At 38.6% G+C, this 26187-nt stretch overlaps 1 protein-coding gene across 1 annotated transcript; it reads left to right on the forward strand.

Moving 5' to 3' along the window:
- The first annotated feature begins 1173 nt into the window (after nucleotides 1-1173).
- Nucleotides 1174-7019, forward strand: CCDC59 (coiled-coil domain containing 59). Its single transcript, XM_010157298.1, has 4 exons — nucleotides 1174-1189; nucleotides 2138-2360; nucleotides 5068-5167; nucleotides 6858-7019. The coding sequence occupies exons 1-4, from the start codon at nucleotides 1174-1176 to the stop codon at nucleotides 7017-7019; spliced, it is 501 nt and encodes a 166-aa protein (XP_010155600.1).
- The last annotated feature ends 19168 nt before the right edge of the window (nucleotides 7020-26187 follow it).

Raw genomic sequence — 26187 nt, forward strand, 5'->3', positions numbered from 1 at the left:
GCAGCTGCCACTGACTCCCGCTGGGCCTTGGGGGTGTCCTGGAGAGAGAGAGGTTGGCGAGGGTGGCCCGGTCCCGCGGCCCTTGGCTTCCCGCCGTGCCTCTGATCTGGCTTGGCCCCGGCCCGGTGGTGAGGGGTTACGTGTTGCGGGGCTTGGAGCCCCGGCCTCGTCTGCTGCCCAAGGGATAATTAAACGCGCGTTGGGCGAGGGCACTGTCCTCTGCGGCAGCCCGGGCCGGTGACCGCAAGGCTAGCTGGGGACGGCCTGCGTGAGCTGGAATTCATGGACCGCGGGGTTGCGGAACCGGCTCTTCTTCGGTGCCCGGCTCGGGCCGGGTAGTGATGGTTCTCTGGTTTAGGACTCATTACTAGTGTTCTATGAAGCTGCATATTTAAAATAGAAGCGTATTGGGAAGTAGCTTCAGGCTGTTGACAGTTAGGTAAATGTGAACATAAACTGATAAGCATCGGCCTTTGCAGCTTTTTCTAAAATGTCAGCTTTGGAGAAAGAATCAAAGGAAATATTGGGTATAGTTTGGACTTGCTACCTTTAGAAACTGTTTTGTTAATGAATATTATAAAAGTCAGGAGCTCTTAAGACTAAGAAAAAGTAAAAAATAACTGATTAACATTTTAGGAAAAACATGTTTTAAGTTAAGATTGATGGTGGTTATGTAAGGATTGGGATCAAAATAACAGTTTTCTGATGGCTATTTAAGGCTAAATCTTTCTATGATGTAGTGTACTTTTAAAAGTACACTACTGGAAAGTAGTAGCAATAAAAATACTACTTTTAGTATTTTTTTGGCATAGCTGCTTTGGAGACTGAGGACATTGAGCAGCTGTCTGCCTTGCCTGGTGTCTCACAGGACCCTTCTGTTGTGGGATTGCTAAAGGTTGCAGACCAACAGGTGCCAATTGCCACTACAGCAGTGCACCAGCAACAATATTGCACCAACCCAGACTCCTTGCTTCCTGTCCACAACCTGATTTGTCAACTGGAGAGCCAAGGGGTGATAAGCAAGAATGCCCTCATTCTCCAGCCAGGGATGGGACATTCCCTCTCCAGGAAGCACTTCTTCCTGATATCTGTTCTAAACCTCCCTGCTTTCAATTTAAACTTGTTACCTTGTCCTGTCACTACAGGCCCTTGTAAACAGTCCCCCCTCCTTTCATGTCGGCCCCTTCAGGTAAACAGCCCCCCCTCCTTTCATGTCGGCCCCTTCAGGTACTGGAAGGTGCTATAAGGGCTCCCTGGAGCCTTCTCTTCTCGAGGCTGAACAAGCCCAACTCTCTCAGCCTGTCCCCATAGCAGAGGTGCTCCAGCCCTCTGAGCATCTTCGTGGCCTCCTCTGGCCTTGCTCCAACTGGTCTATATCCTTCTGATGTTTAGGGCCCCACAGCTGGACGCAGCACTCCAGGTGGGGTCTCACAAGAGCAGAGGGGGAGAATCCCCTCCCTCGACCTGCTGGCCACACTTCTCTGGATACAGTCTGGGATACAGGTGGCTTTCTGGGCGGCCAGCACACGCTGCCGGCTCATGTCCCGCTTTTCATCCACCAGTACCCCCAAGTCCTTCTCCTCAGGGCTGCTCTCTATCCACTCTCCACTCAGCCTGTGCTTGTGCTTGGGATTGCCCCAACCCAGGTGCAGGACCTTGCACTTGGCCTTGTTGAACTCCATGAGGTTGGCAGTGGCCCACCTCTCCAGCCTGTCAGGGTCCCTCTGGATGGCATCCCTTCCCTCCAGCGTGTTGACCGCACCACACAGCTTGGTGTTGTTAGGAAACGTGCCGAGGGTGCACTCGATCCCACCGTCAAAGCACCCAGAAAGCACTGACAAAGGCCTATAATGTTGAGTGTGCATTAATTAGTATATTTGCAATGGCATATTCTCTCAAGGGTTTAGATGAAAATTTTTAGTACATCGGTACAAGTTGCAACACTACAGTAGGGAACAGATACATAACAGTTTTTCCTTGAATCATTGACTGGTCTTTATTAAAATTGGTACAAATAGTGTGGGTTTTCTTCTGTTTTGGAAAGAAAATTGATTGAAATGGTCCTGGCAACAATTAAACGGTTTGGTACTACTTCAGTGAATGTGTATTTAATTAACCCTTTTTCTTATTTTCTCAGGACGAGGATTTGCATTTCGGAGAAAACAGAAGATTGAAAGACAATACAGGAAATTATTGAAGAAAGGAAAAAAGGTCCATTCACAACAGGATAATCAGTTTACCGATACTTATCCAGAGCACTTGAAACATCTTTACCTAGCTGAGGAAGAAATGCTGAAGAAACGGCGCAGGCCTCCAGATGATTCAGTTTTATCAGAAGAAAAACTTAATAAAACAGTAGAGTAAGTTTTTGAAATATATGTCTTGAAAGCAAGTATTTTTTTCCATCACTAAAGAATTAGTTTAGATCTTACACTTTACATGGAGTTCAGTAGGGTGATTTGCTTTACTGAAAAATATGTTATTGTCTTAAATGTTTTTCCTAGATGTTAGAAAATTGAAACATACAACTTGTTGTGTTTGCATCAGAATTAGAAAGCAAATATGATGATGTTTAGGGCTTGATTCCACAGAAATCTTTCTTCCTGGAGAGGGTGGTGAGGCACTGGAACAGGTTGCCCAGAGAAGCTGTGGATGCCCCATCCCTGGAAGTGTTCAAGGCCAGGCTGGATGAGGCTTTGAGCAACCTGGTCTAGTGGAAGGTGTCCCTGCCCATGGCTGGGGGGTTGGAACGAGATGGTCTTTAAGGTCCCTTCCAACTCAAACCAGTCTGTGATTCTGTGAAATAATACGACAGTTAAAATTGCACTTTAAGGATAGGGTTCAGCCCAAGAGCAGTAAGTATGTCACCAATTTGTTACGCTACCTACAAACAGAAGAGCCTGCTTTTCAGGAAGTATGCTCTTGAGTCTACGGAGTTTTCCTTTGAGTTGATTCTCAGTATTTTTAGATTGTCACTTGTTAGAAACTTTTTTTGCATTATCTTTCTATTTCCATTTTGATAAGTTATCTTCTCATGTTGCATTATTTTTTTGCTTGAATGAGTGATATTGTGTGTGGTTAGCCTTTTGTGGTTTGGCTAGTTTTGGGAGTATTTGAACTATGAACTTTACTGAATCCTCTGTTTCGTTTGTGTTTTGTTTTTGTTTTTTTTTTCTTTTCAAATCCTTAGATTAGTAAAGTGTTTTTGGTGAAAATAATAAGCTTAAATATTAGAGATATCATAATAGTTTGCCAGTGGTATTTGGGGTTTTCTTGGTATTTTTTTTTTATTGTTTTGTTTTAAATTATCATAAATGGGAGAAGTCAAATGGAGCTTCTCATTTGTCTTCTAACAAATGTCAGACAACTTAAAACATTTTTTCGCCTGTGTGACAGTAATTCCCCCTGAAATCTTGGTTAGGTATGTCAGTAAAATGAAAAGACTAGTCACTCAGGTCTAACACTGTCCTGGCAGTGTGTTTAAATGCATATAGTGATTGAGATAGTGCCCCTTTGTCCTCTGAACGAGTTGGAAGTCTTTGAATTCCAAGGTGTATCTACATCTGAACTTTCCTGGAAAGAATTTCAGGAGAGAGGGGGCGAAAAGCAGTCACATATAAGCACAGCAGTGGGAGAAAGGACTTGTGTCTGGAATAGGCAGCTAATTCTTGGGTATGTCTGAAATAGGATTGATGATGTTCTTTAAACTAGAGGTTTCTTTAAGCAAAATTAAAATATGCTTATTGTGATTGTAAACCAGAATTAATAATTCTGCAAAATTGTGACTGCTAATCTGTGACGTGGTGTGATGCATGGAGTCTGTGGGATAGAATTCAGTGTTCTATGGCAGTGTAAAATAAGACTTTAGTTAGGTAATTCTATTTTTAGCTCATACTGCAATTCAAGTGGTTTTGTACTTGGGATGATGAGGTGTCATTGGACAGTATTGCCACAAGATGGAGATAAGGACAAAGCAAAGAGATACCTCCCCGCCAGAAGAGAGAGTGGCATTTCTAAATGAAAGTATGAGCAAATACTTCTTGATCATCTGGCTGAAATCTAGATGGTGATGGCTGGTTTTCAGCTTTTTGTAATGCGAGTGATAGAGTAATTGAAATCTTCTTTTATGAAGAGTTGTTAAATATCTAGCAAGGCTTATATTTTTCAAGTGTGAAATGTCTTTGCTACTACAGTGTTTTATGTGATGGCTTTATTGTGGATCAGAAAAAATAATAATTTGAACTAAATAACCAGGAGAGGAGACTCAAAGTAGTGTGACAGTAAATGCCAGACAAATGGCGCTGGTTTTCTTGTACTGTTTTCTTTGGTGAAATATACCTGGGCAGGTTTTTTTATATTCAAATTTGGAAGGAATATAATTTCAGTTCCCAATTTCAGAAAATTAAGGACAATAATATGCCATCTCCTTCAGAAAGAAACTTTTAGAAAGGCATTGTTACTACCGTGCTTTTGCACCTTGCCATGTCAGCCTGGCTTCTGGGGCGGGCAGTCTGCTAACAGCTGGCTGCTGTCATATCCCTGTCGTTGTATCTGTGTGTGAAAACTAGAAAGAGCTAACACAGCTCTAAGCTAGTGTATTGACTTTTTTCAGGCTCTGAACAACCCATGTGATGGGGGAAAAAACCCCCCTCTTTTAGACACTGTAAACTTCATGAACCATCATCCATGTGAAGATCCAGCAGATAAGGTGCATGTGCTACTAAAAGTTGTGTGCAGTCCAGTCTGCAGGACACGTGTCATTGGAGGAGTTTACTTTGCTGGAGGAGTTTGCTTTGCTTTTACTTTGAGTTTATATTACTTTGCTAGCTGCTCATTACGTTACATGTGACGGTGTTGGGTGTCCAGCAGGGGTGGTGCAAATAGGTATCCATTTAGTGGAGCAGGATGAGCCTTCTGAAATCTGTATTTCTAGTTCACTTCTCCAAATATGCAAAAGCCAGCGGAGGAGTGGAAGGCTCTGCTCTGATTCTGCAGTGGCTATGGGATGTGTGGTTATGTCTGGTTGGCAGTAGTCCGTGTGTAAAACACATGTACTTTTTCTTACAGGCCAGTTATGACTGAAGGGAAGTTTAAAAAGAAAACATCCAATCAGAAGGCGAAAGAGGAATATGAGAAAATAAAGGCTGAGCGTGCTAGAAAGAAAGAGGTAAATCTTAAGTAGAGATCTTTCTTGATTACAGACAAAAGACCAGATTAATACCATAGTATCCACAGCCAAAATCTTCAGCAATTGTTTTCCTCATGCTAATTTAATGGGACTTACTTTTACAGGGCATATCTTAATATTATCAGTGTTGAATAATTCAGTTGAGCTATTCATTTGAGACATCCTTATTTCACTAGCCTTGTTCTCTTCCAGTGTGTTGTTTGTTGCACAGTAGAATGGCACACATGACAGCGTTGCAGGTGGTGTGTAACTTACTGCTGACAGAGTCAGTTTCAGTAACCACGCTATAAACACTGCATACATACATAGCTGGATACAACACACTGTTTCTTCAGTTTAGCTGTATTGAAAACTAGAGTAGTTTTTTGCAAGCTGATCTGTGGTTCTGTGTGAGTCACGTGGTGGTTCGCTGAGAGCTGCTTTTTTGAATACTAGAAATTAATGTTATGACCAGCTTATTTAGAGAAGATAGGAACAAATGAAAACCCAGCAAGACTGCAAGGAATTTTCTTGGAGCAGCACGTCAGAGTTGTCTGAGGGGAGGTGTTAGCATTTTTGGTCTAATTCAAGATATTTAGGCAAAACAAGCAGTAGCTAAATGCCACAATAATAGTAATCATTTATGTGGAATACTAGTATGATAATTACATACTTTACCCTCTGTGTAAGTTGACAAACACTGAATTTGCTGTTATTTATTTTGGGAAAAGAAATAAGCCTAAACGCACAGTTTGGGACTCCACATTATACAAAACCTAGGATTCAGTAGATATCAGAAAAAATAGAAAGGTAAGTAACAAGTACCTGAGTAAGATGAATGTTCTTGCTTTGAGTAAGCATTTGGTTGGTAGCTTAAATGGATGTTGTTTACAACAGTATGCTGAACAGCAGTAAAATCATTAGCTAGGAACTGAATTACGGGCAAGTTAAGAGTTGATGCTACTCTGGTTTAAAAAGAAAAACGGAGGGAATGAAAGCAATTAGTCAGCATTCAGAATGTTTCACTTATTTTACAGTAACGATATCTTTGCAGGTTCTGCCCCACACCCAAAGCCCCTTAGACTGGGTTATTTCTGGTTAACTTTATATTCTACATCACAGAGCATTCTTAATTTTTGTATATCACAGAAGCTACCTATGCTTTGGAATGAAAACCATAGTTGATGAATCATCATCTGTGTGGGAATTCTGCAGAAACATCTGCTTTTGTGGTCGGCATTGCGCTGCATTTCAAAAAATAAGCTTTACGAGAAGCAATCATCCAGATGATTTGGAGCAGTCCTTCAGTCTGAGTTGTGATGTCTTGCATGTTTTGGTAGGACATGGTGTAAGTGAAGCAAGCTAGTTAGCTCACTCGAGGAGAAAGTGGGAAATCTTTGTCACTTTTTCATTTAAGGAGAAAAGTCAAGGAGCTCATTTTGCAGAAAGAAAGTGGTGCGTATTTTAGCGACAAACCTTGTCGTAGGATTTTTCTACGCAACATAGTGATTGTAGCATGTGTTAGAAGTGCATCGTGGTGAAGCTTTTGAGAGTAATGGTGTTTGTAGTGTTGCTCCAATACCTCATTGCCAGTACGTTTACAAAAAAGAAATGTATTGCTTATAGATAGCTTCACAGTTATAGAAGATACGTAATTATTTTATGATCGCACCTATTTATTTAATTTCAGGAAGCAGAAAAAAGAAAACAACAAAGAGAAGAAGCTCAACGGTTGTACAAGCAAAAGAAAATGGAAGCTTATAAAATACTGAGTAAGAAAACGAAAAAAGGACAGCCAAATCTAAACTTACAAATGGAGTTTCTTCTTCAGAAAATACAGCAACATACATAAACCTCTGCATACATCTTAATTGCAGGTTTTGTTTTGAGTTACCTGTGGACATTTTATTAAATTACTTTTCATAAGTAACGTCTTTTTGCCTCTGTGTAACTTTTGTCATCGGTTTGATTTATCTCGTCAGTCCAGTAGTAGAGGTTACTCACCCTGAAAATATGCTGAGAGTGAGAGAGATCTGGTACCTTGCAAATAAATGGTCTGTTATTTCTAAAATCCTATTAGCTGTTTGATATCTTGAGTTCCAAATAATTAGAGTCTGGTGCTATCTGAATATGCATCTACATAGTGTAAAACAACAGAAACTATTCTTGGATGGCTATTTATCATTCTCTAGAAAGAATGAAGTTTACCAAAGGTCCAAAAGTAGTTTGAATGTAAAGGTCTTGTAGGCTTAACATATACTTTACGCTTGTTGATTTATACTTTATTTTGTTCATAAACTTAAGTATGCCATTCTAGCTGCGATGGATCAGGTAGATGGGTTGAGGTTTCCTCAGTGTTAACAAGTTTCTAATTTTTGTTCTTTGGAACACATTGAGAAGAAGAATTCTTTTGAGTCTGGATTTGGAGATGGAACTAGTAATTTTTGACCTATTAAAATGAAAGCATTCTTAGTGAGACTAACGAGTTTGCAATAAAACAATTTAAAATTTTCCTTATACTAACTTACTTTTGCCCCTATTTCAGTCTGCTTTGGCAACCAAGAACTAATACTGAGGTGTTTTTTCTGCATGTAATAAAGACTGGTTAGACATTAGAAGAAGGAATATCTTGGAAAAAATTTCTCAGGACATACTCCATAAGATTTGCAGTGCATCTACTGTATTAAATTATCTCATTTAGAAGCTGATGTCAACTGCACAAAATTCCTTACTTGAAATACATGTGAAAATAAATAGTTTTGAATTGTATGACAAGCACTGTTAAATGAGGAATAGTTAGGAGTTTGAGTTCTCTAAAATGGTTCTTGTGTTGGTATCTGAGGCTTTTTCACCTCATCTTGTTACACTTTTTAGAAGCCTTTGAGTTCCTGTGCTGTGATGCCACATAGGAAAAACTGAAAAGCTAGTTATGAGGTGGTGCACCAACAGAAAATGTGGGAGCTTTTCTTGAAATGGGCATGTCCATTCTAGGAAGGAAAGGGGGTGTAAATTTGACATGCTTGTGCTGTTTTATACTTTTCATTATATCATTTTGGTTTTTATAATTGCTATAATTGCCAATTTTGAATGGCTCTGAGCTGAAATATTAAAGAGCAGAAATCTGCAAAGTACTCAGAAAGTGGGAAAGGCAGGTTTTGTATACAGAATCTGTTTCAATTCTTGTCATTCAAGCCAGCTTTAATTTTTAAAAAGGCAAACTACAACCATTTGCAATTACTGGGGGCTTTTTTTGTTTGTTTTGTTTGGGGTTTTTTTTTTTTTTTGCGTTGGGGTTTTCTTTTGCAGTAGTGCAAAAGACTTAAAGCATTAGCTTTGTGTTACTTGTGAATTACATGAAACATCTTCTGGGCAAATTCACGGTTGAAATTCTTGCCTTTTTTGTTGTGTGTGTGTTTGTACTGCTCACAGACTCTCGTACCTGAAGTAGCAGTCCAGGCCAGTAGTCGTGAGAAGCCAAGGCAGCCCAGTGTCTGGGCTGCTTCCTCAGCCCGCCCTCCTGCACTGTCAAGCCTCTTAAATTAACTCGGTACGGCTGGGTACCGCAGTGATGGCGCGGGGTGGCTCAAGGTCATACAGGCAGAGAAGGGAATAGAACCTTTGCTTTCATCTACAGAGTAGCACCGTAACAGCTGACCCCTCATCTTTTTTATGGAGAAAAGTATGGACAATGGAGAGAAGGAAGGTTTTTAGGAAGAAAATAAGGATCTCATTACTGGGTTTGATGTGGTCATTGCTAGGAAAACAGTCCAGTGGCACTTACATGAGTTTATGGAGGCTGCCTGTAAAAGCTGCTGCTTTCAACCATGTCTTTTAGTCTGAGACGTATGAGAAGTTACTCCAATGGGATATTAAATCCTTACAGCAGGCACAAGCTATTCCTGTTTGAAGGTGTGATCCACCAAAGTACCAATAAATGGCCCATACTTGTACTGGTTTTTATTAAGCTTTGCTGTGAATATGTAGTGGAGATGTTGAGACGTGAAAGAGGAGCATAAGTCCTGTTGCAATTCTTTTTTTTCCCTCCTAGTCTCACACTCCTCTCTTTTCTAGCAGTTGTTTTCTCTGAAAGCCTGCAGATCTCAAGTACTTATGCCTTTCCAGTGCATCGTGTGAGAGAGATGAAGTGGAAGGGATAGGGCTGTGCAGTTTGAAGTTTTGTTCTTTAATTTGGATATTCACTGAATGCTGGCAACATCAGACATCTCTTTTTTCCTTTTGTTATAGACCGGTGAAGCCGTGAAATAGAAATAAGGCAGGGAAGAAAGCATTGGGTACAATACAATAGTTTTCTTCTTGGTTCTGAGGAACAGAATGTGAAGCTTCTCTTGCTCCTTTTGCAGGTAACTTCTTGGGAAATCATAATAGTGACTTAAATGGATCATCTCATTAAGCTGGCTTTGACAGTACAAGGACTTTCTCACCTGGTACCCTTCTCAAAAGAACTTCTTTTCCCTGCCACTGATAGGAAAAACAAACCACAAACTTTCATCCATTAAGATGCTAAGGCTTTGGAAATGTGGGACAATGTAGACTTTGGAGTATTTTATCTTCACAGTCTGATAAATTATGCCTGCACTAAGAATTATGTAAAGAACATGAAGTTATAAACCCTATATTTAATCTTAAAACCAGTTCTTGGGTTTTGGAAGTAGTGTCTATTTATGCTTTCAAGAAGTAATGTTTTAAATTCATTAAAGAATTTAGAAGGAGTTATAAGTGGATTAATGGATAGAAGTATTGTGAGCATACGAAACCCAGAAGGGCACCTTCATTTAATGAAATCATTTAATTTCAGGACAGAGCTCTGGAATACCAATTTTTAGTAGAATTTTTATTTACTCATGCATGCCTTCTGGAAATTGCTGTTAATTAGTTAGCAATGAACTGAGAACCATGCAGCTAACTTGAGGACTGTCCTCTAAAGGAAAACTATGGGATGTGAAAAAGTCTGAAGTAGTTAAGTCTGAACTCGGTAAAGTAATTGTTGGTCCATCTGTAAACGTGCCAGTTGTCCTGTCTTTTGCGCAGAGCTTTGTCATGGACTTTGTTGTCTTCTGTGTAGTTTTTAACTAATAGCAATTTGGATCATTATTTTGAAGCCTGGATTTATTTATGTATTTTCCTAAAAGGGAGATTATAGCAACAATTGTATCTATTTTTTTTTTAATATCTAGAAATCAACCCAGTTGAGGAAACGTATGTCTGTCTAGAAACTGTATTTAAGGATCCTACTTTGTGAATTAAGAAAAAAACCCACACAAAAAAACCCCAAAAAACTTGTTAATGTTTTACTAACGTACTCACTCCACAATTATTCACAGATAATGTGATAAGAAGTGGCACAAAGATTTAATATGCAAAGTGCTGAATTCTATTTTGTCTTCTAATTGCCGTGAGACAATTTGTGCTACAAAACCCCAAGTGCTAAAAGCAGAGAGATGGTTCCCATAAGGAGAGTCTGGTTTCTGCTCACAGTAGGCTGTCGGGTGCCGGAGTTCAGGATCCACAGACTAAACGGTTTCGGCTGTTCAGCACCGATCCGCTTATGGAGCGTCAGAGTGTGCTGAAGTCCTCTTTGCTGCGCTCCTGGCTGCATAAGTGCTGTTCTTTGGAACTGAACAAGAAACAAATACGTCTGGTTTTGACCCTTGATATTTGGCAGGTTATGATACTGTGCTTTAAGGCTGTCCCTCAAATCTAAGAAACAATTCATTGGAACAAAAAAGTGGAAGAAAAGTTCTATTTGTTACACATCTACGCAGCGTTGAACAGAGGTATCTAGTTACAAGGACAGTCCCAAGAGGAGAAATTATAAATTCATCCAGATAAAGTTACATTATCAAGCCGTTAATTTGTTTTCATCTGTGCTACTGGAAACTTGCAGTTGAAAGTAGCAGCAGGCTACAGCTAACCAGTTCTTTTCCATGCTTTTTAGCGCGAAGATTGCTTTTATCAATTATGGTTGGATGGCTGAGGGGATTAAGGAGGGTTCTAGAGATGAGTTGTTGGAATCTGACCTTTTCATTTAGGTCCTGTGCTTTATATTTATTTTGACCATAGTGACTAAACTGTTTACTTCCTGAGAGCTATGCAGTAGCTAGAAATTTTTAGTGGTAAATGTGCTCTGTGTCGTGAAATCACATGGCTTGTGTTTTTAATTGGGAAGTCCCCAGAAGTGTTTAGAAAGGGAGTAATCTGTATAATCAGAAGTGACTTCAGGCAATGGCAGGGATGATAGAAACTACAAAACGGATAGGACGAAGAATAGTGGTTCTCTAGCTACCAGCAGGATTTCACTTTGGAGTAGCTGTCACTGATAACTGGGGAAGCAGTGAACAAATAAAAGCATTATGGAAATAAATGAAGGTGTGGATGCTGATTCTTCTGTAATGCCCATAAGCAGAACAGGTGTTGAGACATACAGCACACAGGAGTGACTGTAATGTGGAGTCTTGTGCACTGGAAATTAAACTCTCTGGGAGGGTCTCAGAAACAAGAGCACGGTGCAGCATGGGCTTGGGTTGCCCTGTGATACTGATGCACTTTTTCATTGTTCCTGCGTTTGTCATTGGGAAAAGAAAAAGTAAGGGAGCTACAAGAGAGGTGTTTATTATTCTTGTGTACTTTAGAGATCACAGTTTCACATCTGATGACCCTGCCATTAGTGAAGGATGTCCTAAGGCACGAAAAGAAGTAAGTAGAAACAAAAGTTGGGAAATTCCTGCAATAGTTTTTGACAAACTGAAGGTCGTTTAATTTCTCCTGTTTTAAGAATATAGACATAGCAGTCTAACTCTGATGTTCGTAAGGTTTTCCGTAGTCAAGGAGGATACCATTGAAGGGCAAATCATCTCATCTGAACCTAAATCACAGGTGTCGCTGCTAGAGACGTAAAGGTCCGTATGGAGATCACAGTGACGTTCTAACATCTAAACTTCTAGAGACAGGTAGGATGAATCCCATCTTGTGTCTTGAAAAAGCCTTTTGGTCATTTTGGAACAACACCTAATCAGACGTCCATGATTCACAGTGCAGTTCTGTTAAAATTTAGATGCAGAGTGAAAAATGCTTTCTGAGGAATCGAACAGTAAATTGGTTCTGAATGTATCACACGCTGTGTGTGACCAGGACAGGGCAGCAGGGTACTGTATTCCTCAAATCCCTTCGAACAGGGAGCTGATACAATAAAGTACTAGGACTTAAATTAACTGCCAATAGCAGATGCAAAGTACACATCCTACAGTTGCTGATGTGTCATCTTAAACCAAAAGTCAAAGGCATGGTAGCATAAAACTAAAAATAATTCTCCTCCTTTTTTACATTTTAAGAGATTAAAGCTGTATTGTAGTACGTAGTATGTTTTAGATCAACATGTAACTCAAATCAATTACACATATGGCTTAGATAGTTTTAAGGAGACCCAGGCAATAAAACTTGTACAATAGTAGGATAATGCTAGATTATGGCAAGGCTTTCATGTTTTATCATTCAATTCTTTATGTTCAATTTCTTTTATTGTTCAGTTAAGTTCGATCAAATGTAAGGTTAAATAAATAAATCTTTCAGAATACATTCCTAAATTGAGTACTTAACAATGGATTTTTAAATTTGCTTTTACTTTCAAGGCCTGGCCGTAGTTTTGTCTGTAGAAGTGGCCACCAGACTAGTCAGGCTGGTGCTGTTGAATGCTCTTTCCTCAAGAGCTGCATATGCCCATGGAGTGTTTATAATTAGAAGTCTTCAGGCTGGTATAATTTATGTTTCCTACCTATACCAGTTTTAGGTTTGCTGACAACAGGACTGCTGTAATTTCGCTGAGGATTTTCCAGGAAGGAATGGAAATGGCTGTCTCATTAGCAGGAAATCCATCAGGTCTCAGCATTTAGGATTTACTGTGCACATACAAACTCTGCATTCAGTGCACACACACTGTGTCTCATCTGGCCCAGACTCATCCTGTTTATGGCAAGAAGCTTTGCGGCTGACCTGTACAGATACTGAGCATTTGAAGCTTCTCGAAAATTTTACGGTATGTTTACATACATGGCACAAAACTGGTTTGCTCAGCATCCCTGACAATTCTGAGCACCGTATTCAAGTCTGCATCCACGCTACTGGGTATGTAGAAGTTATGTAAAATTGTTAGGTCATCAAACTTCATCAGACAATATTACTGGATAAAAAAAAGTCACTGACACCAAATATTTTGCAACCCTACCTGATAGTAAACTGAAGCTTATTTTTCAGAAGTGCAGTTGCTTTTGGTTCACTGACCTTTTTTAGTTTGGATCTTATTTTATGATGATAGCTAAAAAAAAGGCAACATTCTGCACTTTGGATCGCGGAGCATATATCTGCTGGAGGTAGGACGTCTCCTCTCAGATATAAATCTGTAATATATGATATTTTATATTCCAATTTAATCATTAATGTGTAGTTTTGTCATCTCAGAGAAATATGCTGCAATATAATTTCTGATTTTGGATACAGCACATACAATTCATTCTCCTAAGACAATGCAGGGAATGACTTTTTTTAATGCTGTTTTGATTTCTCCAGTTAATGGTCCATCTGTAGAAATTATAGGTATAAAATCATGAATTCAGGCTGCATCACAATTTCTACTGATATTTACGATTTTTTTTTTTGCTACTTTTTTTTCCCTCTCCTTACAAATAGTATAAATAAACTGATACCTTAGGTGGGAAATGGTATTTAGGTTTAATGAGGTAGACAGAGTTCCTTTCAAAATAATCTGCCATGCATTAAAATACACATAGTGGTTGATAAACCAATACCCATTAAAATATCAACCTATTCAAAGTATGATTTTTGTAACTGTCACATAGGTGTCAACATGTTGAATTGCACTGCAGATTTAAAAACACAAATCTATTTCATATGCACTGTGCTCAAGATTAAACCAAAGGAAAGGAGGTGTAGGTTACACACCCATACCTATACATACGTCTTTGTAAATACTGGTCTGATTTTCAGAAATTTGCAGTAATTCCTTAAGATGGTCATTTTTTATTTTAAAACTCTGTCTTGTTGTCCAGATGGTAGTGACTGCTGTATTCGGTGTTATTTTAAAATCAATTACATACATCATTTTGCAGTAATTTCACTTTCTGAACCTGCCAGTATATGAGCTGTTGCTTCTCGAACCTTTCTGACCATATTCTGCTCTGAAGGCAATCTGTTCTTCAATGCACGGAGACAATGTGTGGAGGTACACTGATAAATTGCCTTTACACTAAGAGCAATAACTCATGCCAGAAATGGCAAACGCTTTGTATTTAACAAATATTTTCATTGGTAGTGCACAAAGAGGACAAAACACAGTTACAACGTACACAGGAACACCTTCCACTTCTACATCATACTTATCTCAGTAGTAGAGCAAGCTATCAAATTTTAAGCAGTGTAAGACTGGGCAGGACAGCTCTTCCAACCCATGTCCTCACTTCCCATCTCTGCTTAGAACTACCACACGTTGGAATGGACTTTGTTTTAAAACTTACTTGGTCCTGAAGTTAGAGCTATTTTTCAAAAGTAATATACATACACAGCTTTTACAGTTACAACCTTAATTTTTTAATATTTCTAAGTTTCTGAAGATTCCTGGGCTGTATTATAAACTCTTTTACAATATTATATTGTAATATAAATGTATTATAATCTCTTTTATAATAGGTCATCAACTTCCTTGCCTTTGGATTTGCAAAACAAAAACATGGCTATGGTGAAGTTTGAATATTTACTATTTAAGGAAAATCTTGTAACTGAAAAGCAAAGAAAGGATAAAAAAGTAGTCAGAAGTGAGCTTAATTGGAAACTACAGTGTGCAGGTAAGACTGTCATAGTTTTTTATTTCCTCAGAATGTCATTTGGCAAGTGTGAAGTTAAGCTGCTTAGGACCTTAGGCAACTAAAATAAACCACACCTCCACGAAACAAAACAACAAAGCCCCCCAGAAAGTATGAACAGCTAAAAATTAGTTTGCATAAGGTGGCTCTCAAAAAGGTGTAGTCTCCTTAAAAATTATGACCTTGATACAGAAATGATTCTTTGACCTGTGTTATAAAAACTGTCAGAGTAGATGGTTAGTGTAAGACTTGTTTGCAGATTGAATTATTACCTAGTATGTTTGGGGTATTATTCCTAATCCACCAAAATCTAAATTGTTCTGAAGACTGCAGACTTTCGCATCTGCTGATGGGTGCAGATTAATTACAGTCTGAAAAGCTCTTCATTATCCTTTAATTTAATTGTCTTTCAGTTCCAATTCTGTGGTAGTATTAATAAATTGTAAACAGTTCTGTGCAGACAGTAGCAGGGCTATTGTTTGTGAAAGAAGAGATTTATTCTGGAGTGGGTTTGGTACTAGATGTGAGGAAGATGCCATCAGTAAAGTGATGGGGGATCAGAGAAGTGTATTTTTTACTTCTCTAACCAGCACTGATAAAGGGATCTTGTTCTTCCTGGCTTGGGACAAAAGCATTTCCCTAAATGTGTTTTCTTCTTTGACATCTTAAGAGTGCAATTCCTCATAAATCTGTATTTTTTTTAACTGAAAGTGACACATCAGAGGAAAGCTGGGGGCCGAACAAAAAAGAAAGGGATGGAAGGCACAGACATTTGGGAGAACTGGTAACAACTCTGTGTTTCTTCATATAAACAATATTCTGAATACAGGTTCAGATGAATACAGGTGCATACACGTAATAACTCATGTAATTTAAGAGAGAAGTTCACATCTACAGCACTTACTTTGTTTTTAGGTTATATATCCAGGATATTTCTTTCAGTTTAAAGCCGGGATGTCATTGCAAGCAGCTAAATAATCTCAACTTGGGGGGGGGGAATGTAGAAAATAGTTTTCCTTAGTTTAAGTGTGGAAAATAAGTGCCACAAAGCAAAGGGTTAATTATTACCAAAGCCAGTGTTGTAATCTATTTTGTATGTATTTTAAACCTGGAAAATAATTTCAGGTTTTTAGATTTAAAACCAAAAACCAGTCTGAAATATAAGTTTTCCCTGATGCCGACTGGATTTGGGTGTTTCCTAATGACTGTTCCTATAGCAACAGCAAACATATTATGAAGGTAATTTTAAAACATTTTTAAACATCTCACATTTGTGATTATGCAGCTTCAGAAGGTAATACCAAATACCTGCTGAGCCACTCAACAGGAAAGATGGAAAGACATCATTTCCAGCAGCCATGCTTCCACTGGTACTGCTTGTGTGCAAGCATTTTTCAGGGGCTAATTTTTGTTCTTGGTTAAGAAAAGTCCACTGGGTGGAGGCATGGAGCTGGATTTCAACGGGACGCAGCAATTCATAGATTAATAAATAAAAAAAAAAGAAGAAGGAAGGGACATTAAGGTCAAAAACTGGTAGACTTGTTTAATGAAGTCTGCAACACTTGATCATTTTTGAAGTTACACACACCTTCCTTAAAGCCTACTGATTTTAACATACAATTATTTCTCGTATTTGAGAATCCATGGGAAACTTTTATAAACTGCTGTCTCCCTTATTTTTAATTTTATGCTGTCCAGTTACAGTTTTGGCCATATCCTGCTCTACCTTTGCCAGTTACACGAACAACACTGTTACAGTCACCTATGTATTTACACTTCCTAGTTTACATGGAAGGAAGCCATGAAGTCTTGCAGTATAGTGCCTACTTCAGTAATTTTTTTGGCAACTCTGAGAGCTTGTTGCCCGTTTATCAACACGTTTCTCTTAGGAGAGGCACCAAAGCAAGCAAGGGGAACTGTTCTGCAAGCCATTGTAGGTTGCACCACACTTTGTTTTCCACTATGTCATACACTTATCCCATGCTGTAGAATAAACTTGGCCACAACCCCTTTTGCTCATCTGAACCTGCTGCCCAGCCAGTAGCATCAAAAATCAACCCTGCTTGAACAGAAACCGAGAGCAGTAGCAGAAGCTAACCACAACTCCACAGCTTCCCTGGGCTCAGCTTTCTCCTGCAGGTGCTCCCCATTCTGCTGGCCCCAGTGTCACAGGCAGCTCAAATGGTCTTATCCAGGTGAGCCTCTGCTCCTGGGGACCAACCTGAAATGAGACCGAAGGTGTGCCTGCATCCCCTCCAGTGCTTCAGCGGGAGGAGTTGCTTCGACAGGGCTGGTGACCTCGCAGGCAGAACTGGGAGTGGAGGGCCAGAAGGAGCCTATTGACATCCATTTCATACCTATACAGGGATTTTTAATGGAGCGCCGTGAGGTGCTGGGACTTGCTAACCTCTGCCTAACCTGCTTTCCTGCGCCTTAGACACAGTTTCAGCCCAGGACCTCTGTCTGTCAGCTGTAATGATGGCGATACCTGCCACTGACTGTTCCTCGATGTATCTCAAAGCAACTTTGTATAAAGTCTTCTCTGTGGAACTGTGTGGGAAGAAAAAACAAAGTCAAGTAAGACCTGGTTAGAGGCTTGACAAATATTCTCATCGTCAGCTCTAGTTGATGGATGTACAAGTACCACAAGGTCAGGCTTTGTAATTTTATCTCTAGATGCCTATTCTGTGCTGCTTCTTCCTGGAAAATGCTTGGAGAAGGTCTCCAGAGGAATTCCAATTAGTAAGCGGAGTCTTGGCAAATATTGACCCATCTGTGAGACAAGTCAGTGCTCCAAGGTTAGCCGAAGTGACTGCTGTAGCGATGTTACAGCTCTTCTTTGGGCTGGTTCACTCACACATCTCCACCCAGTCACTCTGGGTCATGGAAGTATTTTCATCCAGGTCAGGATGCTCTGCCTTCAAGTTCAGGAGTGGATCATATGGTGTGTTATCAGGTTCTTCCAGCCCAGGTCCAGGACTCCATTTGTCCTTGCCCCTAACACTCCTATTTGCCCATTCCCTGGGCCTGCCTAGGTCTGAACCGCAGCCCTGCCTTTGAGCATGTCGACTGGTATCTCCAGTTTGGTGTTCGGGTCACTAACAAAGGTATTAGACATGACAGGTCCCCGGACAGGCACTTGTGGTACTCCACTTGTCACAATCTCCAGGTGGCATCCCACGGCCCTCTGAGTGCAGTCATCCAGCAGCTTTTTACCCATCTAGTAACCTATTTAGTAACCAAATATTCAAAATCAAATATACAATGTGTATCCTATTTTGCTTTTTTCCCCCAGGTAGGGAGTAGAAGGATTTATTGAAAATCTGGGCTCTTTACAATTTCTTTTTTTATCAGTTTGTTCCTGAATTAGCATTGATAGGATTCCTTTTGTCCTAAATAGACCTCAAAATGGCTTTATTTTCCTTACTGCCAGATATAGACCTTCCTTTTTATCCCCTTATTTCCTCTATTGATTTCCTACAATTTCTTACTGATACTCATTTTGCTGTCCTTTTTCTCCTGCTCTTTTGAACATAAAAGGGATTTTTTTATTAATCTGTACAATTCTGTGATGTATATATGTAATAAAAATGAAAATGTAGAAGTACTAATTTATGTGCATAAATTCACCTCATTTAGTATTACTGGAAATAATGAGCATCATAAAAGAGACAGTGATACGCCACATAAAAATCGCAATAGCTGTTATACTTGTAACACCTAACAATACCAATCCTGAAGTACAAGAATATTTTCAGGAGTATCTTTTACTGTTTTCTAAAACACACTTATGTCACCCTGGAGAGCTCTGAACGTGTAGTGTCTAGGTGGAAAAAAAGAGGCCTTTCAGCTGAAGATTTTAAAGCCAATGTTATCTGCTGTACCAAGATTATTCAGAAAAATCTTATATAATTATTTTGGAAATAATTTCATTCAGCTCAGTAATCTTATCCTTCATCCTGACAGTTGATGAGTTACATCACAGAATTATAAATTTTTTGTAGCTTAGTTCCAATGATCATGACTTGGTTTTATTTGTTATGTGCAAAATACATACTGAGGAACGGGTAAGCTTATAATACTTCAAAAGATACAGTACTACTCTGGCATACATTTCCTATTCAGCGATCTCTCAATTCTAGCAAAATCATATAAGGTTATTACAATGTAAGGTTGTAAAATAGCTAGATAAGCTTGTTTATGATTCCTGATACTTTTATCTTGTGGATTTACAATGAACTAGGCCACTCCTATGGAAACACATTTCAGCCTGCCCGTTATGCACATCTTCTTTCATTCATGGTGCAGTTGAATCTGATATTATGTATTTATATTCTAGTGGTTCTACCAAAGTATTTTAAATAGCAGAATGATTGATAAGTAGTAGGTAGCAATGATTTTTTTTTTTCCTGGTGTACCTTCATAAAATGAGTATTTTAGGATTATCTGTAACATTACATGTTTTACAGTCTTCAACATCAGCCGTTTTCATCTGCAGAGAGAGACACTAAAAGGACACTGCGTGTGCCCATGCACCTGTGTGATGTGTGTACATGTTTAAACTGCAAAGATGCTACATATTCAGCAGTTACATGCTTTCCATTGTCTGATTTTACCCTAGATCCATAAAGAAGTTAATCTGTTTTAAGAATGATCGATTACAGGGAAGCAATGACATTCTTTATGCAAGGGTATAAAACAAACTTGTAAAACAGAGAGCAAGAAGCTGCGATAGGGTTGAAGCCATTCTGCTGAAGTACTCCATCTCCTCCTTTACCCATCTGTTTTGAAGGCTGTTGTTATTTTTGTTCCACTACTCAATACTAATAAAGTTCAGATATTTTCCTTTTCCTCTAATACTATACTGGTTATATTGTTTCACTACCTGAAAATTGGAAGTAAGATTGCTTCTGCTGGGCTTGTCGTAGCCTGGAATTGTTCTTTTGGAAATCAGGAAAACTGCTGTTCAAGACTGAAGATACTGTTTTTCCACTCTGACCATCATATGAATAACTAGTTGGAACCTTTTCTTGGACTGTCTCCGAGGAAAAGTAACTGTCAAACAAAGGTTAGCCCCTGGGGAACAGGAAAAGAAACCAATAATCTTATGTGAGGTTTCTGGTAGCTGGAAAATTTTCTTGAGTGAATATTCTTTCTAAGTCAGTATCCTGATTATGCTTCATGATTTGGGGTTTTACTGGCCTCCAAGGTAAAGAGAAGGAACACCATTTTCTTTCTACTTTTCCTATTAATAGCTGTTTCGCACAGAGCTTCACAACAATATTTTCCCCAGAGAGCCTTGAAACAATACAACTTTTCCAGACTGAACAGCTTTCTTTTTGGTTCCTCTTCAAGTCAGCAAAGCCTGCCTTCTTGGCCTCTGCCTTTTTTCAACAGGGAATAAAGAGAAATCTCTAAGTAATGAAGCAAACTCATTCGAAATCAATCCCTATTACAGTTTTAGCTTTGCAATATACTGGTGTGCAGCTTGATCCTTTAGAAAAGATGACTGCTAAAACAGTGCTGTGGAGTAACTTCCATGGCTTTAGGCTCTACTGATGTATTTGCCTGCACTTTTCTTTGGAGTTACGAGGCTCCAGAGAAGAGTCAGCGGTGGGAGATCTCAGTGCAGGATCAGGCCATTACTCATAATGGCTAGGTTTCAAACAGGGTGAAAGTCTTACTAGGCAGCAGTGCCCCGTGGAGTTAGCATCTTGTTTATCATATTATATGTTAACATAGTATAACAATTCTGATATCTCCTGGAAAATAAAGTAATGAAAAATAATTCCATTGGTTTTAAACTAACTAGAACTTTCCTAATGAGAAAACATTAGAGATTCTTACAGTTTATTTTGCTAAAAGAAAATTAAATTTCTGCCATAAAGACATAGTAGCAGTAGCAGCAGTAGTACTAGTAAAATTATCCAGATACTTTAATATTTAAAACATAGGCATACGCTTAAGTGGGATGATTAGTCATATTTGAAGCAGCTTGTATTAACTTTATTTTATTCAACTGGCTCTTGGAGTAAAATTTTTATCTATAGAAAGCAATTGGATTTTCACCTTTTGTTTTCAGAATGCCAAATATTCTCCCCTCTGTTTCTTTTGTTAGCCTCTTTCACCCCCATTCCAGTCTCTGATTTCTTGAAATGATAGAGTGCAAAGATCTGATCACAGGACCTTGTGGACCATAGCCCTTAATTTGATGTGTCAGTAATTTTCAAGCTGTAAAAGCCAGCTTGCTAGATCTCCAGGTGAACACATTTTATTTCTTTTTGCTATTGTACGAGGATAGTAACACCAACACAGTGCCCCAAGACCTTGCTGTGTCTGTGATAGAGAACACACAGATTTTTATGACCTCAAAGAAAAATGCAGTCAATTCATGTTGAACCACTGATTTCTTATTACACCTCTCCTTTTCAAACGGGTACAGCTAGAGACTTCTTCCTCTGGAAATACCATGTGTCAGAGCACAGGGAGTAGTACATCATGTAACAAGCACAAGTCACCTTCCCTCTGGTGTCAAGGAACAAATGCCTCACCTCAGATGTGCACCCAGGGCTATGTCTTTGAAAGGCAAATCTGTTTGGTGGTGTGACAACAGTACAGCAAAGCTTTTTGTAGAACCTGCTGCTTTCATGCAGCACGTGGAGGGCATTTCATGGCATTTCAGAAAGAAAGTAAATTCCAACAACTCCTGGCTTTGATGCTTTCTGTTCACGTTAGAGGCAGATGAATGAAACTTTCCTGTATCCTTTACAGAAACAATAAGGTACAATCTTGGCAGAAATGATATGGTTCCAGATTTGCTTTGCACATCCCAAACAACAAAATGTCATTTCAAAGCACTGTTAACAAATGTATAGTCAGAATAATGTGTCTCTGCATTGAACAACTAGGTCCAAAAAACATTTACAAAACTCAGTTCTAAAAATAATCTGCAAACTTCTACAGAGGAAGCTCAGTACTTCTGTAGTCACTAATTCTACTATTTGTGGACTTAAATTCACCAGTGGATTTCATGCCAGTGTCAAATTAAGCATAAGTTCAGTAAAAAAAAAAAAAAAAAAAAAGTCAGGGTTATGTATATCCTCTAATGTCATCAGTTTTTACGTATTACAAACCTACTGTAACATATTGTTGCATTGTGCAGGGTCTGGGGGGATGTTCCTGTGTCCAGTTGTGGACTACGTGAATTTTTTCAGTGGCATGGAACAGACATACAGATCTCTGCATAACAGTATTTTGCCCTGGTTTATTTAATTCAGGTTTTGTTAGTTCCCTAGAAGTAGTTAATGGAACCTCATGAATGTGTGGAACACAAGCTAAAAACCCAGTCTTTACTACTGAGCAATCCTACTTATAACTGGGGTCTGGATGCTGAAGTCAGAAACAGCTGAGAGTGGCAAACCAGCAGCTACAAATCCCATTTGGGAAGGAGGGAAAATAAAGAGTCAGGACAGTGTATCAGACCTTTAGCTACATTTTTTGACTACAAGTCTTTCCAGATGTATCCCCTTTAAATCAGCCTTTTTTAGTATTATGGTTTCATAAACAATATTTTGCCCTAATACAGTAGGCAGGATTTTCTGAGGATAGGCCATTCAGGTAACCTGAAGTAGGGAGAGTCACTTCCAAGTAGGAGGATTTATTTATGGGCATTCACATGAAGGTGATGAGGAACAGAGACTCTAAGGGTCCTTCATCACATCAGGAAATAGTCTGGGAAGTCTGGGATCTCTTGCACGAAACATTTTTTTTGCTGAAGGAGGGTAAAGTCGGTTATCTCATTTATCCCCCTGCCGCTGCTTTACTTAAGACCCTCCTGCCATTTGCATGGGCCGTTTCTCTGTACTAAATGTTTTGTATTCTGTTGTTGTTGGTATAACACCTTGCTGTGCCACTATATGATACCTGACACTTCCTCTCTTTTTGGTCAAGCTTTTGATTTCTTTTTTATGGCATCTAGCTAAAACTTCCAGGATCCAAGAACCTCATGCTGTATCAGGAAACACAAGCTGTGGACGAATCCAGATTTAACAGACCTGAGTTTCTGTGCAGCTAATCTGCCTCTATTCTAAACTAGAAAGTGCATGCAACATTGCAAGTCGTACATTTAATGCTCAACACCACTGTCAGGCTTTCAGCACTTCTAAAGTTGTCATAATAAGGCTATCTTCATGCTATAATGCCATAAAAAGGACTGCACAGTAATGATATATGAAGACTGTGAAGAATATAACAATTTTCTACAAGATCTGATTCCATCAGGATCACTGCTAGTGTGACCTTTTAAAACCCATGGAAGTATTTGGTTGGAACCGAATCCTGAAATTGGATATTCATGTATTATGGTATTGCATTTTAAATGGTGATAATAGCAAGAAATGCTTCTTCTTAAAGGATTTTCCGCTTACATTTCATGATTCAAATATTCACATTGGTTTGTATTTTCTCTTGCCCTCCTTCCTGCATGTGGAACATTTAGAGAAGTAGTGAGAAATATGGAAGGCATGCTGTATTCTTCATTGCAGTAATACCCTTCCTAAGGGGATATTTTTCCAGTGATAGAACCAGGTCATTGGCAAAGCCACCTTGTTTTGCTGTCTGTATTTTTATAACAAACCTAATTTGGGCCGCCTTTCGACAATTGCTTTCCTTTATGGGGATGCCTCAAATGTGACACGTAAGAATGAACAACTCTTTAAAAAAATTCTCAGCAGAACTTGAGATCTTGCTTAGTAATAAAAAGTTGCATTATAAAAGTAGTGTTTCCTAGCATAATGTCAGTTCACACATGGCTGAGATTGACAGTACTTTCAGTCACTGACTGGGGAACTGCAGAGTTCTTCTGGATGCTGTGTTTTAAGGGATAGGGAAAAAAAAAAGGCAATTTCTTCCTGACCTTACAAGTATTTTTCTTAGTAAGAGTTCAAATTATGTCAGATTTTGTCACAGAAGACCAACAGAAGAAATATTAGTAACATAAGTCAGTGAGCTGGGAGCAGAGAAAGAACCAATATAAAGCACAGTAAGTGTTCTTCAAAAAATATACCGGTTGCAAAGAGGGGCTGCACTTTAATTATTTTTGCCTCAGATTTCATCCATTGAATTATGAATTTCTTACAAGAGACTTAAAAAAAAAAAAAGATTCGCACTTCTCCAGAGGAAACAGCAAACTGTCTCAAATAATGAGCTGCTAGATTTGTGGAATTGCCTCCTTTGTTGTCATGGAAACTAAAGTTATGAAAAATTGAGTGAAAGAAGCTGATGATGCCTCCCATAGTTTTCCTATAACTCTTGGAGTTGTTAATGTTCCTTAACACAGGTAATTATTTGTAAATACTTCAGAACAAAGGATGGAACAATATGGAGTTTTGTTGAAGAGTAACTGAATATGTGCATAACGTGCATAACTGGAACATACTAATGCTCATTAATCAGTATCCTCCAGATGAATATTACAAATCACAATCCCAGCGACGTTAGTCAAAATTTACCTGTGAAAGCAGTAGGAACAGAATTTGATCCAAGTGATGAGAAATTATTGTTTCACAAATGTCTGGGAGTTTCTATGATTGGGAATTAACCTCTTTAAAGGTCAACTGACAGTTATTCTAGGACCAAAACATTATTCAGCTGTTGTTCCCACAAGGTTAGTGGACAAAACTCCGCAGAAAAATGCAACACACTGTCTCCTACAACATGAATCACCTGAACCAATTCAAGCATGTATTTTGGCTAAAAAAGCTGTTTTGTGGGACCAGCCCAGCAAAATCCTCTGGGTCAATTGCTCTAGCTGGTTTATAGCTATGGTCTTTATTATATATATAACTGACTTCTGAACAAAATCCTGTGCTTTACACAGTTTTTTGACATGGGCATTTTACTTTGATAATGATCTAGATCAACTTCTTTGCTAAAAAGATAGCTTGTATCATCAGGGAAGCAGCCAAATCAGAAATACTTTGCACCTGAAATATTGGGCATTAACCCAAATCCTAATACCGATTTATCTTTTCTTGTTGGTTGGACAAGTAATTATTGTCTTTTGCTGGTCACAGAAAACTTTGAAAGCAAATGCTTGACATTCCAGTCCTGTTTCCTTTAATGAAAACCAGCCCCAACCCTCATAGACGTCTTACTAAGACTACCAGCAAAATCTAGTATATTACAATAACTTTTAATAATCTTAAATGATGAGTGATTTATCCATGGATTCTTTACAATTATTCTAAACCCTTCTACTTAAATAGATATCTACAGCTCAAAAAATGAAAGAATGAAAGAAACAGAAGGGATGGAAGTCCAGGCATAAGCACTGCCTTTCTTAAGTTGGTAGTGACAGTTCTTTGAATCATCTCTTCTGACAAACTTAATGTTATGTGTTTTCACCACCTTACAAACCAATAGTTAGTAGTACTTAAAAATCAGTCATGATGAACCTCACCTTTTACAAGCTACCAGCATGTGATACACCATCTATATAGTAAATCAATGGTTAGAGCACTGGACATATAGCTAACATCTTGGGTTAATTCTCTTCTTCCCAGCAACTCTATAAGCAGAATGCTTAATTCTAATGTTGTTAGGTTTTGGTTTTGGTTTTTTTGGGGTGGTGGGGTTTGTTTGTTTGTTTTTTTGTTATGTTCAGACATCAAATAATTAGTATTATACTACATAATATGAAGTCTGTTTAATGTACCTAAATCTTTTATTGAACCGGATCCTTACTTCTCTTCTGCTTTAGTTTTTCACTGTTAAGTGATATTACTGTTGTATTTCACTGCTACTGTTCACAAAGCTGTTGTTAGAATAAGCCTATAGCTTGTGAGCTGCTCAGGCACTAAATTAATGAGTGTCATAAAAGCAAAGTAGATAAGTATAGATAAAACAATACAATAAAATGTATAATTTCAATTTCTGAATCTTAAAAATAGCTTCCATAACTAAAAATCCATTAAAAGGTAGTCATGCAGTCCATGAGAACAGTATTGCATATGAAACTACAAACAGTAGTATTAGCAGATAAATATAGGAACAATAGTCTAAAAATAAAAACTTTCTCTTCATTCTCTATAGAAAGGATAGGTTATTTAGAAATTAATAGAAAATATACCA

Source organism: Eurypyga helias, unplaced genomic scaffold (genome assembly GCF_000690775.1).
Source record: "Eurypyga helias isolate BGI_N326 unplaced genomic scaffold, ASM69077v1 scaffold41328, whole genome shotgun sequence".
NCBI classification, from domain to species: Eukaryota; Metazoa; Chordata; class Aves; order Eurypygiformes; family Eurypygidae; genus Eurypyga; species Eurypyga helias.

Excerpts from the sequence above, each read along its gene's own strand:
- CCDC59 (XM_010157298.1), top strand. Across the intron at positions 2,361-5,067 it reads AAACTTAATAAAACAGTAGA|GCCAGTTATGACTGAAGGGA; the intron begins GTAAGTTTTTGA and ends TTTTTCTTACAG. Across the intron at positions 5,168-6,857 it reads AGCGTGCTAGAAAGAAAGAG|GAAGCAGAAAAAAGAAAACA; the intron begins GTAAATCTTAAG and ends ATTTAATTTCAG.